The 14,161-nt window shown below is 37.8% G+C and overlaps 1 protein-coding gene across 3 annotated transcripts in view; it reads left to right on the top strand.

Moving 5' to 3' along the window:
* The first annotated feature begins 287 nt into the window (after window positions 1-287).
* Window positions 288-14,161, top strand: part of TMF1 (TATA element modulatory factor 1) — a 32,071-nt gene continuing 18,197 nt past the window's right edge. Inside the window, exons 1-5 of one of the 3 annotated variants that reach the window (XM_004419906.3) lie at window positions 288-1,383; window positions 4,455-5,662; window positions 7,573-7,676; window positions 8,582-8,708; window positions 10,963-11,068. In XM_004419906.3, the coding sequence (XP_004419963.1) occupies window positions 1,242-1,383; window positions 4,455-5,662; window positions 7,573-7,676; window positions 8,582-8,708; window positions 10,963-11,068 (1,687 nt within the window). In that variant the 5' untranslated portion in view covers window positions 288-1,241. Of the gene's footprint in view, window positions 1,443-1,472; window positions 2,064-4,454; window positions 5,663-7,572; window positions 7,677-8,581; window positions 8,709-10,962; window positions 11,069-14,161 lie in introns of those variants that run through there. The other 2 variants (XM_087431316.1, XM_087431315.1) reach the window with 2 other exon arrangements.

The raw sequence follows: 14,161 nt of genomic DNA, 5'->3' as shown, positions 1-14,161 counted from the left end.
TTTTTTGAAGAAAAATAATCCCTTTATGGCAAAGTTCCTTGCATTTGGGTAAAATAATAAAATAGAGGGGACAGGCAGGTAAAGTAAATAACCACAGCAGGGAGGGTGTAATAAGAGGATGTAATAAGATTAGTGAGGTTTGTGGCAAACGGGAGTGAAAATTATTTGTCAAAAGAGGCAACCACTCCTGCTGACTGTGCCTTGTTGGTATCCATATTTTTCAAAATCAGCTGGAAATCTGGATTTTTATATGAAATCAGACTTTTAAATGTTGGTAGAATTTTGTCTTTAACATGGAGGCCAAACCAAACATAATTACTGACTAGATTGGTAATGCCACCAATTTGATTTCTACGTATAGCCAAATGTTTGAAGAGTGCATCCCCCACAAGTTATATTTTAAATAATATGCACAATACACATTAATAGTTGTAGTGCTCCCCAGGTTTGTTTGGGCTGGGGCTGAGAGTGGACCTGTATCGTGAGGGGAGATTGTGCTTTCTGTGCTTGTTGTAACTTGTAACTCATCGTGGAAGACGGCTTACTTACTTGCATCAGGTGGGCTGAAGCAGGTCTTTTATACAGTGTCCAGTATTTTTAGGCAAACCTAAACCTAGGGTTCCTCCTTTAGGCCAAATTAACACCGAAGTGATTAAATATTTGAGACAAAGCGATAAGAGAAATGCGAGACCCAAACTTCCCTTTGTTGCAGTTATTACCGGCAAGGTGCTACCTCTTAGTATTTGAGCTGTTTTCTAGGAAGGAATCCACGTGAAAACTCGCTTATTTATCCTGGAAGAATCTGCCTTGGCTGGTAGCCACAGAGTTTCTCCCGTGGCTGAGAATGCCGGCACTAAGCTTGGAATCCGTATCAATGGAAGCAGGTACGCGTTCCTGGGTAACTAATGGCAACCCTGGCCTCCCGGATGTGACGTCAACGTTCCTCCTGTTCCGTCTACCGACGGAACTCCGAGCTCCCGGATTTCGCGGTTGTGTACGTGGAAGAAGTCAGCGCATGCGCAGTCCGGGCCCGTCGTCTCAGCTGTGCGGAAAGGGCTGGGGTAACCTCCCGGGCTCGGAGGAGCCTGTCGGGGTCATGGCCGCCCGCTGACAGGGCTCGCCGAGTGGAGAAGGGGGCGAGGGCGTACCGCTGCACCCTTCCCCAGGCCTGAGGCCGGTCGGCCTGGCCCTCGGCCTTCCCGCTTGGTGCTGCCGCCGCCACTGCCGGCTGAGGAGTGGAGATGAGTTGGTTCAACGCCTCCCAGCTCTCCAGCTTCGCTAAGCAGGCCCTGTCCCAGGCCCAGAAGTCCATCGACAGGGTGCTGGACATCCAGGAAGAGGAGCCGAGCGCCTGGGCCGAGACCATTCCATACGGAGAGCCGGGTAAGGCGCCGCGGAGCGGGTCCCCGGGCTCGCGCAGGCGTCGCTCCTGAGGCGCACAGGTGAAGAGGGGCGGAGAGCGCTCCTTCCTCGCTGGGAGGGTCCGGGGAGGTCATTTCCCCCCAGCCCGTCCTCGGGGGCTGCTTCTGTCTCCACACTGGGCTCTGCTGTTTTCCTGGGGTAGAATCCAGCCTCGGGTTCCTCCTTGCTGTGGTCCTGGATGCGGGTCCTGCCGGCCTCGAGTCACAGGGACTTGGTTTGTTGTCTTGTCCCCAAGCCCTCCCCCGACGCAGCCCCAGCCTCCCCGCAACGCGAATTGCTGCGCACTTGGGGCACTGTTTGGAGCCAAGATATGAAGTCAGTCAACAGGGACCGGGAGAACAATCGCTAACACTGAGCGAGCACTTCGTGCTTGGTAGCGCCTTAATGTGCGTTTTTATGGCTTTCTCATCTTCAAAACGGCTCCTCGAGCTACGTTCGTTATTATCCGTGTTTTCCAGAAGAGGAAATCGAGGCTCAGTAACTTCCTCTAGGCCACGCAGTGGGTCAGGGGCAGAGTATGCTGAAGATATTACCGGTGGAAACTGTGGCCCAAGATTTTGGGGTTGCATCACCTTTTATTTCCAAAGAGCTACGTCTCTCTTTGTCAGATCCGTTGAGCTTAATATTTCAGGGATCTTAAGGTAATTTTGGCTCTAAATTTAAGGAACAGTTTTGCATTTTGGTGTGTGGGGTAAAGATTTGCAGATTTTGAGGGTGTGAACTTATGTGAAAAAGAGTAAGTTATTCTTGACGACTCTTTTCTGGTTTCTGTTTTTAATTTTACATCGTTGAAAAGTCAGGACCTAAATTTAAGGTACCTCATTTTAAGATATTTTGGTCTGTGTGTGTATGTCATGAGCCTCTTACTTTTTACAAGATAGTATATGAACTTGGAGTAACTCAATTTCTTTTTCGTGGGTACCCCACATTTTGAATTACTGAACTTTAGAGGAGACAGAACATAAGTTTTCAAGATAAGGATACTTGTTTAATGAAACCTGGGGCTTGCATCGTTTTACGTAATTCAATTTTTAAGAATAGGTTATACAGAATTGACTCAGATTTTAGTGAAATGCCGTAGTGTTCGTTGATCATCTATCTTTTACATTGCCATCACTCAAAGATGACCAGTGTTTGGCATGGAGTAACTTAAGTGAATTTAAGAATGGGATTTAAATAAAACATTCTTCAGGAGGCATATCTGACTTCTGTTATTCATTAAGGTGACTTAAACTACTCACCAAACCTAATCTTATTTCATTTTCCTTTTTAGTTTTGATTATCCCTTTTTTCATTGTTTTCGTATACTGAATAAAGGGATATACAACTATGTCCCCAAACGGAAGTTTCTTACATACCTCTGAAGTCATATTAAAGGATAGACTTTAATATAGGACTTGATAGTTTCAGGAGCTTTTAGGTACTTGTGCTCTTCCCCTCAACTTCTAATGGTGCAGGATTTGTGCACAGCTACTTTTGAGTTTAGAAAAGAAAGAATTTTTTAAAAAGAAATGCTTTAAATATTTCAGCAAATATGCCATTTTTTTGTTTATCATTGGGTTTTTTAGTAGCATATATTTCTATGACTGATATAATTATCTTTTTTTACTCAGAAGATAGTTATTTTCTCCTTAGTTTTTTAAAAAAATCCTAGCGTAAACTATCATCTATATCAAAAAGCAGTAATTCTTCTTCTTCTTCTTTTTTTTGGTGAGGAACATTAGCACTGAGCTAACATCTGCTGCCAATCCTCCTCCTTTTGCTGAGGAAGATTGGCCCTGAGCTAACATGTGTGCCCATCTTCCTCCGTTTTACATGTGGGATGCCTGCCACAGCATGGCGTGATAAGCGGTGCTAGAGTCCATGCCCGGTTTCCGAACCTGCAAACCCTGGGCCGCCGGAGCAGAGCGCCTGAATTCAACCACTATGCCAGCAGGCCTGCCCCGAAAAAGCAATAATTCTAAAAATGTGCACATTTCTGAAATTCATCATGACCTTCTACTAATTGCTGACATAATTTGGAATTTAGGAAGAGAACAAAACTTTCTCATAGAGTAGGTTTGGAGAGTGGGACTTGGAGAATGAGCTTGTCATCAAGTGGATGAAAATGAATTTGTCCTCTAGAAGTTACTGTTCCCATCAGTTTAATTTGATCTATGGAAAAGGACATTTGTTACCAGTATCTTAGGTTCAGTGGTTTTTTTTTTTTTTTTTTTTTGTGAGGAAGATCAGCCCCGAGCTAACATCCATGCTAATCCTCCTCTTTTTTGCTGAGGAAGACCGGCTCTGAGCTAACATCTATTGCCAATCCTCCTTTTTCAATTTTTCCACAAAGCCCCAGTAGGTAGTTTATGTCATAGTTGCACATCCTTCTAGTTGCTGTATGTGGGACGCCGCCTCAGCATGGCCGGAGAAGTGGTGTGTCCGTGCGCGCCCGGGATCCAAACCCAGGCCACCAATAGTAGAGCGCGAGCACGTAACCACTAAGCCATGGGGCAGACCCTTCGGTTCAGTTTTGAGTGCTGCCCTTTGTCTGGCTCATAACTATGTTTTATTATTAATGTTACAAGAATAAAATTAATATGAAACTAACTGAATAGAAGGTAGGTTCAATTTACAATAACTGCACATGACGTATAAGTGAGGGTATTGCCTGTTATTGTCAGATGAGTCATATGTATCTTGGACTTAGCATGGGTTATATAACATATACTATAACTTTCTTAATTTGTTATGGGAGAGAATAACATACTTGCTTCTGGTAGGCCAGGCCCAGCCCAGTCTTTTATTTTTGCTCCTAGTTCCTCTTGGGCAGATCCACACCAGTTTTCCTCTTTAAGGCCCAAAGTTAACTGTGAACTAATTAATTATGTAGTAAGCAAGGAGTTGAACAGGTGCAAATTATAGGTTGTATTCCATAGGTTTTCTTTTTTTTTTTTTTTAACTTATATTTATATTGACTTATAATAATGATTGTAATATAAGTGTAATATATATGTGATTTTCTCTTTTTTGATATTTTTTTGTCAAAGGAATAAGTCCTTCTGTCAGTGGAGGATGGGATACTTCAACCTGGGGGTTAAAATCAAGCACTGAACCTCAGAGTCAACCGGTAGCCTCTCCTAAAGCGATTACAAAGCCAGTTCGGAGAACTATGGTAGATGAATCTGAAAATTTCTTCAGTGCCTTTCTCTCTCCAACGGATGTCCAGACCATCCAGAAGAGTCCAGTGGTATCAAAACCGCCAGCTAAATCACAGCGACCAGAAGAAGAAGTGAAAAGCACCTTACAGGAATCCTTGCACACTGGACAGTCAAGAACAGCTGAAACAACTGAGTCAAAAGTTAAAGATTCTTCTCCCTGTGTTGTATCGAAGGAAACTCTGGCAGTAGATACTCCATCACCTAAAACAGAGGGCAAGCATGAAGAAACTGTTAATAAAGAATCTGATATGAAGGGGTCAACCATACCTTTGAAAGTATCTGAAAGTGTAATTACTGTGAAAACCACCAGGGAAAATGTGTCTAATATGTCTACACAGTCTCTCACAGCAGAAACAAAGGACATGGCTTTGGAACCTAAGGAACAAAAGCATGAAGACAGACAGAGCAATACACCTTCTCCTCCAGTTAGTACCTTCTCATCAGGTACTTCTACCACCAGTGATATCGAAGTTTTAGATCATGAAAGTGTAATAAGTGAGAGCTCAGCAAGTTCGAGACAAGAGACTACAGATTCAAAATCAAGTCTTCACTTAATGCAGACGTCTTTTCAGCTTCTCTCAGCATCTGCTTGTCCTGAATATAATCGTTTAGATGATTTCCAAAAACTCACTGAGAGTTGCTGCTCATCTGATGCTTTTGAAAGAATAGACTCGTTTAGTGTACAGTCATTAGATAGCCGTAGTGTAAGCGAAATCAATTCAGACGATGAATTGTCAGGCAAGGGATATGCTTTAGTACCTATTATAGTTAATCCTTCAACTCCAAAGACTAAAATAGTTGAATCTGTTGAAGGAAAATCTGAAGAAGTAGTAAATGAAGCGTTAATTATACCTACTGAGGAAGCAGAAATGGAAGAAAGTGGACGAAGTGCAACTCCTGTTAATTGTGAACAGCCTGATATCTTGGTTTCTTCTGCACCAATGAATGAAGGACATACTGTCTTAGACAAGGTGGCTGAGGAGGGTGAAGCTGCGGAAAGTCAGCCAGAAGCGCTTTCTGAGAAAGATGTTTGCAAGGTAACTCTAGAAAGTGGAAGGGGATTTTTGGATATGCTTTTCAAAGATTAAATCATTTGTTTATTTTTAATACTCAGTAATGCATAATGTTTTGTACTGTTAAAAACGGCAGGCATTTTGCCATGTAAGTGTGACATTAAGGACCTTAAAATTGAAAAATTATTGATACTAACGTGTTTGAAATTTCTCCAAGGCAACTATGGTAGAATAAGTTGATAATGTAACTGAGCATAAAAAAGTTTCCCTCTTATGTCTTTACTGTTGATTTCTTATCACCTTAAAATTTTCTTATGCTATGCTCATTAATTTGTCAGTTTGAAAGGACTGTCTTCTTGTGTTAAGATATGTCTTTAACTCCTTGGCAGATAGACGTACTAAAACAAATCTAAATATTATGGTTTTTCTCATGAAAAAAAAATTTTTGCGTGTTCACAGTATTTGTAGCAAATCTTAAATGAAAAATTTAGTCTTTAGATTAATTATTGATGTTTTTCTGTTATTAGTTGCTTCAGTTTGTTTTCTCTTTTATGTTATTTTTGATATTTTCTATTGATAGCTGTCTTAGATGAATAAGAAAGGGAAATGTCCAAGGAACAAAGGAATTGCTTAGGAATGACGAATTGCTTCTACCTAATACCTATAAAAGAAAAGTGATGTAAATTCTTTAACTAACATTAAGTCACAGTTGTGGTTTTTCCTATGATTTTTAGATATAGAAATTGAGTTGGATCTGGCATCTTTAATAGACTCCTCTGAGATATAGGATGTCTTGAAGAAATGTCTTGTAAATGCCATGTATTGAATTATTTAATGTAAAATAGTGCCAGATTCTGTTACCTAGGTTTAATATTATTCACAAACAAAATGCCATGCTATAGCTATAATATAACTTCCAGAAGGTAAGTGATTTCTAAATTAATTTAGACCTAACTCAGGTAAGACATTTTTTTTTAGGTACCGTTCCTCCCCTCAAATACAAGTTTATCACTGCTTCCAGCAGGACGTAAGGAATGAGATATCCTAAGTTTTCCTTTTTGTTTGGCTTTATACTGATATATTTTAGAGATTTTAAAATTACATGCCTATGGATTTTCTAAAATTACTTTCATTTTTAAATGCAGTGTATCATACTAAAAAAAGTTACATGTTACATGTTGGGTTAAAGAATAACCTGGAAAAACAGACACTTTGTCTATCCACTACCCGGCTAAGACACGGAACATTACTAGAGGCTTTGAAGCCCCTCTTTGATCTTTCTTTTTTTTTTTTAAAGATTTTATTTATTTTATTTTTCCCCCCAAAGCCCCAGTGGATAGTTGTGTGTCGTAGCTGCACATCCTTCTAGTTGCTGTATGTGGGACTCGGCCTCAGGATGAATGGAGAAGTGGTGCCTCGATGCGCACCCGGGATCCGAACCTGGGCCACCAGCATCGCAGCGCGCGCACTTAACCACCAAGCCACAGGGCCGGCCCTCTTTGATCTTTCTTGATTGCATCTGACTCCTTTCCTGTTTTGGTGGACATGCACACTGTTCCCAGATTTTTGCTGTTACCTAGTACACTTATGCAGGAGTTTTCTCCTCTAAGATATACCTAAAAGTAGAATTTCCACATCAAAGAGTATGTAGATCTTCAACTAGATGTTGCCTAATTGTTCTCCAAGGTGGTTTATTAATTTATACTCCCACCAGCTATGTGGTTATACCAATTTATACTCTCCTACCAGCTATGTATGAGTTCTTGTTGTTCTGTATCTACTTTGTTCCAAAAATTGTTTTTAGTTTTTTTTTTTATGAGATAATGCTGTTTTATTTACTGTAGTGATTGGGTTTCCTTTACAACTCATCACCTGCTTGTAAAAATAGTTTCTTAAAGTTGAACGTTTGACTTTTGTGTATTTTCCTTATCCAGACAGTTGAATTTCTGAATGAGAAACTGGATAAAAGGGAGGCCCAGTTATTATCTCTTAGTAAAGAAAAAGCACTTCTAGAAGAAGCTTACGATAATCTGAAAGAGTAAGTATTTTACAAATGTGAATAATTTTGCACATTTTCTAGATACCCCTATACTTTGTTGTTGTTTAAGGATATTGTTGAAATTAAAATGTTTTATAATTTAACTTATTTATAATTATTGAAAATTGAATAGCATTTCAATTCTAACCTTAGAGATTACTTTTCTCCTCAAATTATCTTTACCATATTACCTTTGGCTTTGAAGAGAGATGTTTTGCAAAGAAAAACACAAAAAAAACCTTTTTCCTTTATTATTAATAATCTTTTAGTATTAGAGATTTAAAACATATTTAAAGAAAACTGTGATATTATAGTTAAAAAAAATACTGAGTATTGGTTTGCTTTAAGGAGGTGATTGGTAAAATGTGACACAAAAAGATTCAAAGATGAAAAATTTTATTTAATTTTTTCTTATTTCTACACATCAAATATTGGTGATATTTTCTTCTTCAAGTGGGTTTTCTTTGAGCTGTTTTAAAATAAATTAAGCTGGTAATTTTTCTCTTAAAAGTTAACAGGGCTAGGGGCCAGCCCGGTGGTGCAAGCGGTTAAGTGCGCACGTTCCGCTGCGGCGGCCCGGGGTTCGCCGGTTCGGATCCCGGGTGCGCACCGACTCACCGCTTGTTAGGCCATGCTGTGGCGGCGTCCCATATAAAGTAGAGGAAGATGGGCATGGATGTTAGCCCAGGGCCAGTCTTCCTCAGCAAAAAAGAGGAGGATTGGCATTGGATGTTAGCTCAGGGCTGATCCTCCTCACAAAAAAAAAAAAAAAAGTTAACAGGGCTAAAACTAATCTATTTTAGTAAGGTGTGTGTTGAAGACAGTGTTATTTTCCTTTTGCAAACTGAACTCACCTTGTTACCTTGGCAGTAGTGTCCTCAGTCTCAATTTTATTTTAAATTTAGTGAAATGTTCAGAGTGAAAGAAGAAAGCAACAGCATTTCTTCCTTGAAGGATGAGTTTACTCAAAGAATTGCAGAAGCAGAAAAGAAAGTTCAGCTAGCCTGCAAAGAGAGAGATGCTGCTAAAAAGGTAATGGAAGTTTAAAATAATATTAATTAAACTCTATAGAGACGTAGATTTTTGAGGAATGCATTCATAATATTTTGGTATTGGAAAAAAGAGAAAACATTAAAAGGATACTATGTAGTATATTACACTTAAATTACAGATTTTTCTATACCTTTAAATTTATAGGTTTTTGATAATTTTTAAAAATCTAAACAAATATTTGTATAATTTATGTGTAAGTCCTTGCAAGGATCATTAGAATAATTTTTGTAAATGATAATTCCATCAAAATAAATAACACAAATGTAAATGGCACTATATAAATTTTAAAATTTGTCATTACTGTCATTTGTTATTTTCCTACCACTTCAAACATATTATATATACTTCTTCAAGTCCAAGTAATTTTAAAATAAAGGTTTCTAATGGTTAGTGACTCCCTCTTGGGGGGCATAGTGTTGGCTTATTCTAATGCAGGATTTCTCAACCTCAGCACTGTTGACATTTTGGCCTGAATAATTTTGTGTTGTGTGGGGCTGTCCTGTGCATTGTAGGATGTTTACCAGCATACCAGGCCCCTCCCAACAAGATGCCAGTATCACTCTCCCCTCCCCACTACCCCACCCTAACCCCCCAACAGTTGTAGTAATTGAAAATGTTTCCAGACATTGCCAAATGTCCCCTTTGCCTTTGGGAGCAAAATCACTCCTGGTTAGGAACCATTGTTCTAATTCTTATAATTTGGAATAGTTGGCTATTTCAGAAATTGATAACCAGCTAAGGTTAGTAATTATTGCTTGCGTCTCAACTATTAGTAATAATACTTGTCAGCATTTTCCCTTCTCAATTAGGTTGCTTCCCCCTTCTTGACCAATATTAATGTTAATATATAAAATTTCTGTGTATACTCTTACAGAAAAGAGACGTGTCATATACTTCACAGAAAAGAAATGTGTCATATACTTGGTTGCTTAAGTTAGCTAGCTCATTTCAGACACTAACGATAACCTGAGACTACGTAACCAACTTACCTCTTCTTGTCCCTGCTGTGTTCCGTCTGGACCAGTCTAATCAAGAAATTAGATTTTAAGTAATGTTTGTTTTCTGTAGTGAACTTTGAATTGTAGATATAGAATTGATCCAAACCATTAACTAAAGGTGGAAAAAACTGAAAACTTTTGACACATTTTATGTGTACTGCCATGCATGAACCCCATGCTTAGGATCCATAGAAAGTTCAAAGGTGAATTGAATAACCTTAAGTGAAGAGTTGGCTTTTCTGGTGATGAAAGACAGATAATGTCAGCAACTATATAGTACTAAATAAGTTATAGATACAGATGAATAAGCAGTTTGGAATAGTATCATAGAGGATGAATTCTGACCAGGGGAATTGAGGAACGTTTCATGGAAGACATGATATTCTTACTGGACCTTGAAGGATGAATCAAATTTTGACAGTTGGAAAATGGACAGCATTGTTGTAGATGGTTCAGAGCATGGGCTTTGGGGATTTACAGACCTGGGTTCAAGTCATAACTCGACCACTTATTAGCTCTCGGACCTTCACAGTTTACTCAGTCTTTCTGAGTCTTAGTTTTCTTCTTCATGTAGTTGAATTATACAAGTGCCTCCCTCATAGGATTATTGTGAGGTTTAAATGATAATGGATACAAAGCATGGTCTAAATAAATTAATAAATGTTACTTGTTTTTAGCTATTGTTTAGTTTCAGAGTATTGCTTCAAAGCAAATTTTAAGTCATAAAAGTTTTCACATCACCATACTTCTCCGTTGTAGTTTTAAAAAACAATCTTGATTTGTTTCTGTTGCATCTCTGCTTTATTAAAGTAGATTGAACCTTATAATCATGTTTTCCCTCTCATTTCACAACACACTAGTAAATGCAATGAGTTTTAGATGAGGAAAAGAAATACGGTGAAAAATGGAGACAGTGTACTGTTTGAAGTTGTTCCAAATATAGTGCTTAACTTGTAGAGTGTGTGTGTAGTGATAGTGAAGAAGAGTATTGAAAGTTATTCTCAGTTGTATTTCCATATTAAAACCTTTTTATATCTCAATTCAGGTTTTATATGTTGTTTTCAGAGGTGTTTACTTAGTCTTAATTAACCGAAGTAATAGACTCAGGTTAACTGAACAAAACTTATGGTTTCTTACCAAGAATGTGATTATTCTTTTAATATGTAAAAAAATTGAAAAATATGCCTAGAATGAAAGTAATTCTTTTGGTATTTACAATTTTTTTTCTTAATTAGGAAATCAAAAATATAAAAGAAGAACTTGCCACTAGACTAAATAGTAGTGAAACTGCAGACCTTTTGAAAGAGAAAGATGAGCAGATCCGAGGGTTAATGGAAGAAGGTGCGTAAAGTATTCAGTTGATTATGAAAAATATTGTAAGAACATGAAAAATACTTGCCATATGACTAGCTGCTGTTTCCTAATAAAAAATACTAGAAGCAAGGAAGCTTTGGACTTAAACCTCAGAAATGATAGGTGACAATTTATGGAAGAATGGAGAGTAAGATGTATAGAGGCAGAGATATATATATGTAACTTTTTATTTCTAAGGAGGTAAAAAAATAAAAATAGAAGTTTGTGCTTCCCTAAGAATGCTTATAACAGGTCTTAGAGCCCATCATTTAAACCAAGATATTGGAAGGTTATAATTCTGGAGTTTATATAGTATCTGAATCTCCAGCTTGGGTATTATATAGTATCATTGTATTGTTCTGGCATTTGATAGTGAATTTTTCATTATATTTTTGTTTTAATTTTTCAATTATTAAGCACTTGATGAAAAGATTTATAATTATCAGGGTTACAGAAATTCAAGATCCTTCATGAGATAAATCATTACAATTGGACACTGAATTGATTTCTTTATGTAATATCCTAGCAAAGCAGGAGGTTTTGGAAAAGGTGGTTAAGTGAATTTTTATTTTTCTTAAAGTTTTTCTAGTTATAAGAATAATACTTGCTACCTACAGAAATTTTTGGTTTTAAGAAGTATACAAAGAGAAAGAAAAATAGATCATAATCCAGTTTTATGAGGAGTTATGAATTTCTTCTAGTCCTTTTTAAATACTTTTTTAACACATTTTTAAATATAATTAGCATGTATCTAATTTGTAATCTTCCTTCTTTTACATTTTCCTGTGCCTTTGAGTGCTTTGATACCATTATTACTGGCTGTTTGAAAGTCGATTATATGGATATACCATAATTTGTTTTACTGTTTCCCTAATGTTGTACATTTATTTCTAAAATGTTCATAATTACAAATAGTGGTGGGGTGAACATTTCTGTGCTTAAATCATTGAACTTAAGTGAATTTCCAGAGTGTTTGAGAACAATTGGAAGCAGTCGTTTCATTTGAAAAAGTTAGTTTTACCCAACTTTTCTTTTTCATTTATTCAGCTAATATTTAAGTTAGTATGTCAGATGTTGTGTTTGATAGAATAATAAATAGAACACACTCATTGTCCTTTAGGAGCTTACAGTTTAGTGAGAGGGAAATATAGGTATACAGATAATTATAAAACATAATCTAAGCACTAAAATAGAAGAATGAAGGAAGAGTTGATAAATAATCATTGTCTCAGGACATCTTGAAGTCAGTAACCGCCTTATGTTACAACATCATAAGACTGAAGGGAAGGCTAAGTGCCTGGTTTCGTAATTTTAAAAAATCATTGAAAATATTAATATTGGGGCCAGCCCCATAGCGTAGTGGTTAAGTGCGTGTGCTCCTCTGCTGGCGGCCCAGGTTCAGATCCTGGGCGCGCACTGATGCACCGCTTCTCAGGCCATGCTGTGGCGGCGTCCCATGTAAAGTGGAGGAACATCCGCACGGATGTTAGCTCAGGGCCGGTCTTGCTCAGCAAAAAAAGAGGAGGATTGGCATGGATGTTAGCTCAGGGCTGATCTTCCTCACAAAAATATATTTATATATATTAATATTAAATGTTACTATTTTGGAATTTAGTAATTTAGTCGGGGTAGACTGATTTTTTTTTACTTTATGATGTTTTTTATGGGGAAAATGGAACAATTTCGTATGGGAGTGTTTACATATTGCTTTCTTATCCCCCAGAAGTATTTTTAAACTCAAAGTTGAAAAGCTGAAAGAATCAAAGCTGAAAGCATACTACCATGAATAACTGATTACTTCGTTACCTAGATTCATAAGCTATTAACGTCTTGCCACACCTCCTCCAAATCTTTCTGCATACATGTACTCTTACACATACACTACCCTTTTGCCAAACCATTTGAAAGTAGGTGACAGATATCATAACATTCCACTCCTAATTTTTTTCCCGGCTTTATTGAGGTATAATTGACAAATAAATAATCGTATGTATTTAAGATGTACAACGTGATTTTTTGATATGTGTGTACATTGTGCAGTGATTACTGTGGTCAAGCTAATTAACTTATCCATCATGTCATGTAGTTTCCATTTTTTTTGTGATGAGAACACTTAAGATCTACTCTCCTAGCAAATTTCAAGTGTATAATACAGTATTAGTAACTTTAGTCACCATGCTGTGCGTTAGATCTTCAGAACTTATTTATGCAGCGTAACTGGAACTTTGTCCTCTTTGACTAACATCTCCCCATTTCCCACACCCCCCCAGCCCCAGGTAACCACCATTCTCCTCTCTGCTTCTATAAGTTCAACTTTTTTAGATTCTATATGTAAGTGAGATCATGTAGTATGTGTGTGTAGCTCTTTCATCCTCCAGCTTCATACATGTTGTTGCAAGTGGCAGGATTTCTTTGTTTTTTAAGGCGGAATAATATTACATTTTATATATATTGTTTATTCACCAAATTTTCTCCATCCGTTTGTCCATCAACAGACACTTAGGTTATTTCCATATCTTGGCTATTGTGAATAATGCTGCAATAAACATGAGATTGCAGATCTTTTTTTGAGATACTGATGTTGTTTCCTTTGGATATATACTCAGAAATGGGATTGCTGGATCATGTGGTAGTTCTGATTTTAATTTTTTGAGGAATTTCCATACTGTTTTCCATAGTGGCTGTACCAGTTTACATTGCCACCAATAATATACAAGGTTCCTTTTCTCACCAGTACTTACCTTTTGTCTTTTTGATGATAGGTGTCCTAAGAGGTGAGGTGATATCTCATTGTAGTGTTTTTTTGTTTTTTTTTTTTGTGAGGAAGATCAGCCCTGAGCTAACATCTATTGCCAATCCTCCTCTTTTTGCTGAGGAAGTTTGGCCCTGGGCTAACATCTGTGCCCATCTTCTTCTACTTTATATGTGGGACACCTGCCACAGCATGGCTTGATAAGTGGTGCGTTGGTGCACGCCTGGGATCTGAACCTGGGAACCCTGGGCGGCTGAAGTGGAGTGCGCAAACTTAACTACTTTGCCACTGGGCCGGCTCCTCATTGTAGTTTTGATTTGCATTTCCCT

Source organism: Ceratotherium simum, chromosome 5 (genome assembly GCF_057802395.1).
Source record: "Ceratotherium simum simum isolate JZ-2026a chromosome 5, ASM5780239v1, whole genome shotgun sequence".
Taxonomy (NCBI): Eukaryota; Metazoa; Chordata; class Mammalia; order Perissodactyla; family Rhinocerotidae; genus Ceratotherium; species Ceratotherium simum.
This window is presented reverse-complemented; position numbering and strand designations above follow the sequence as displayed.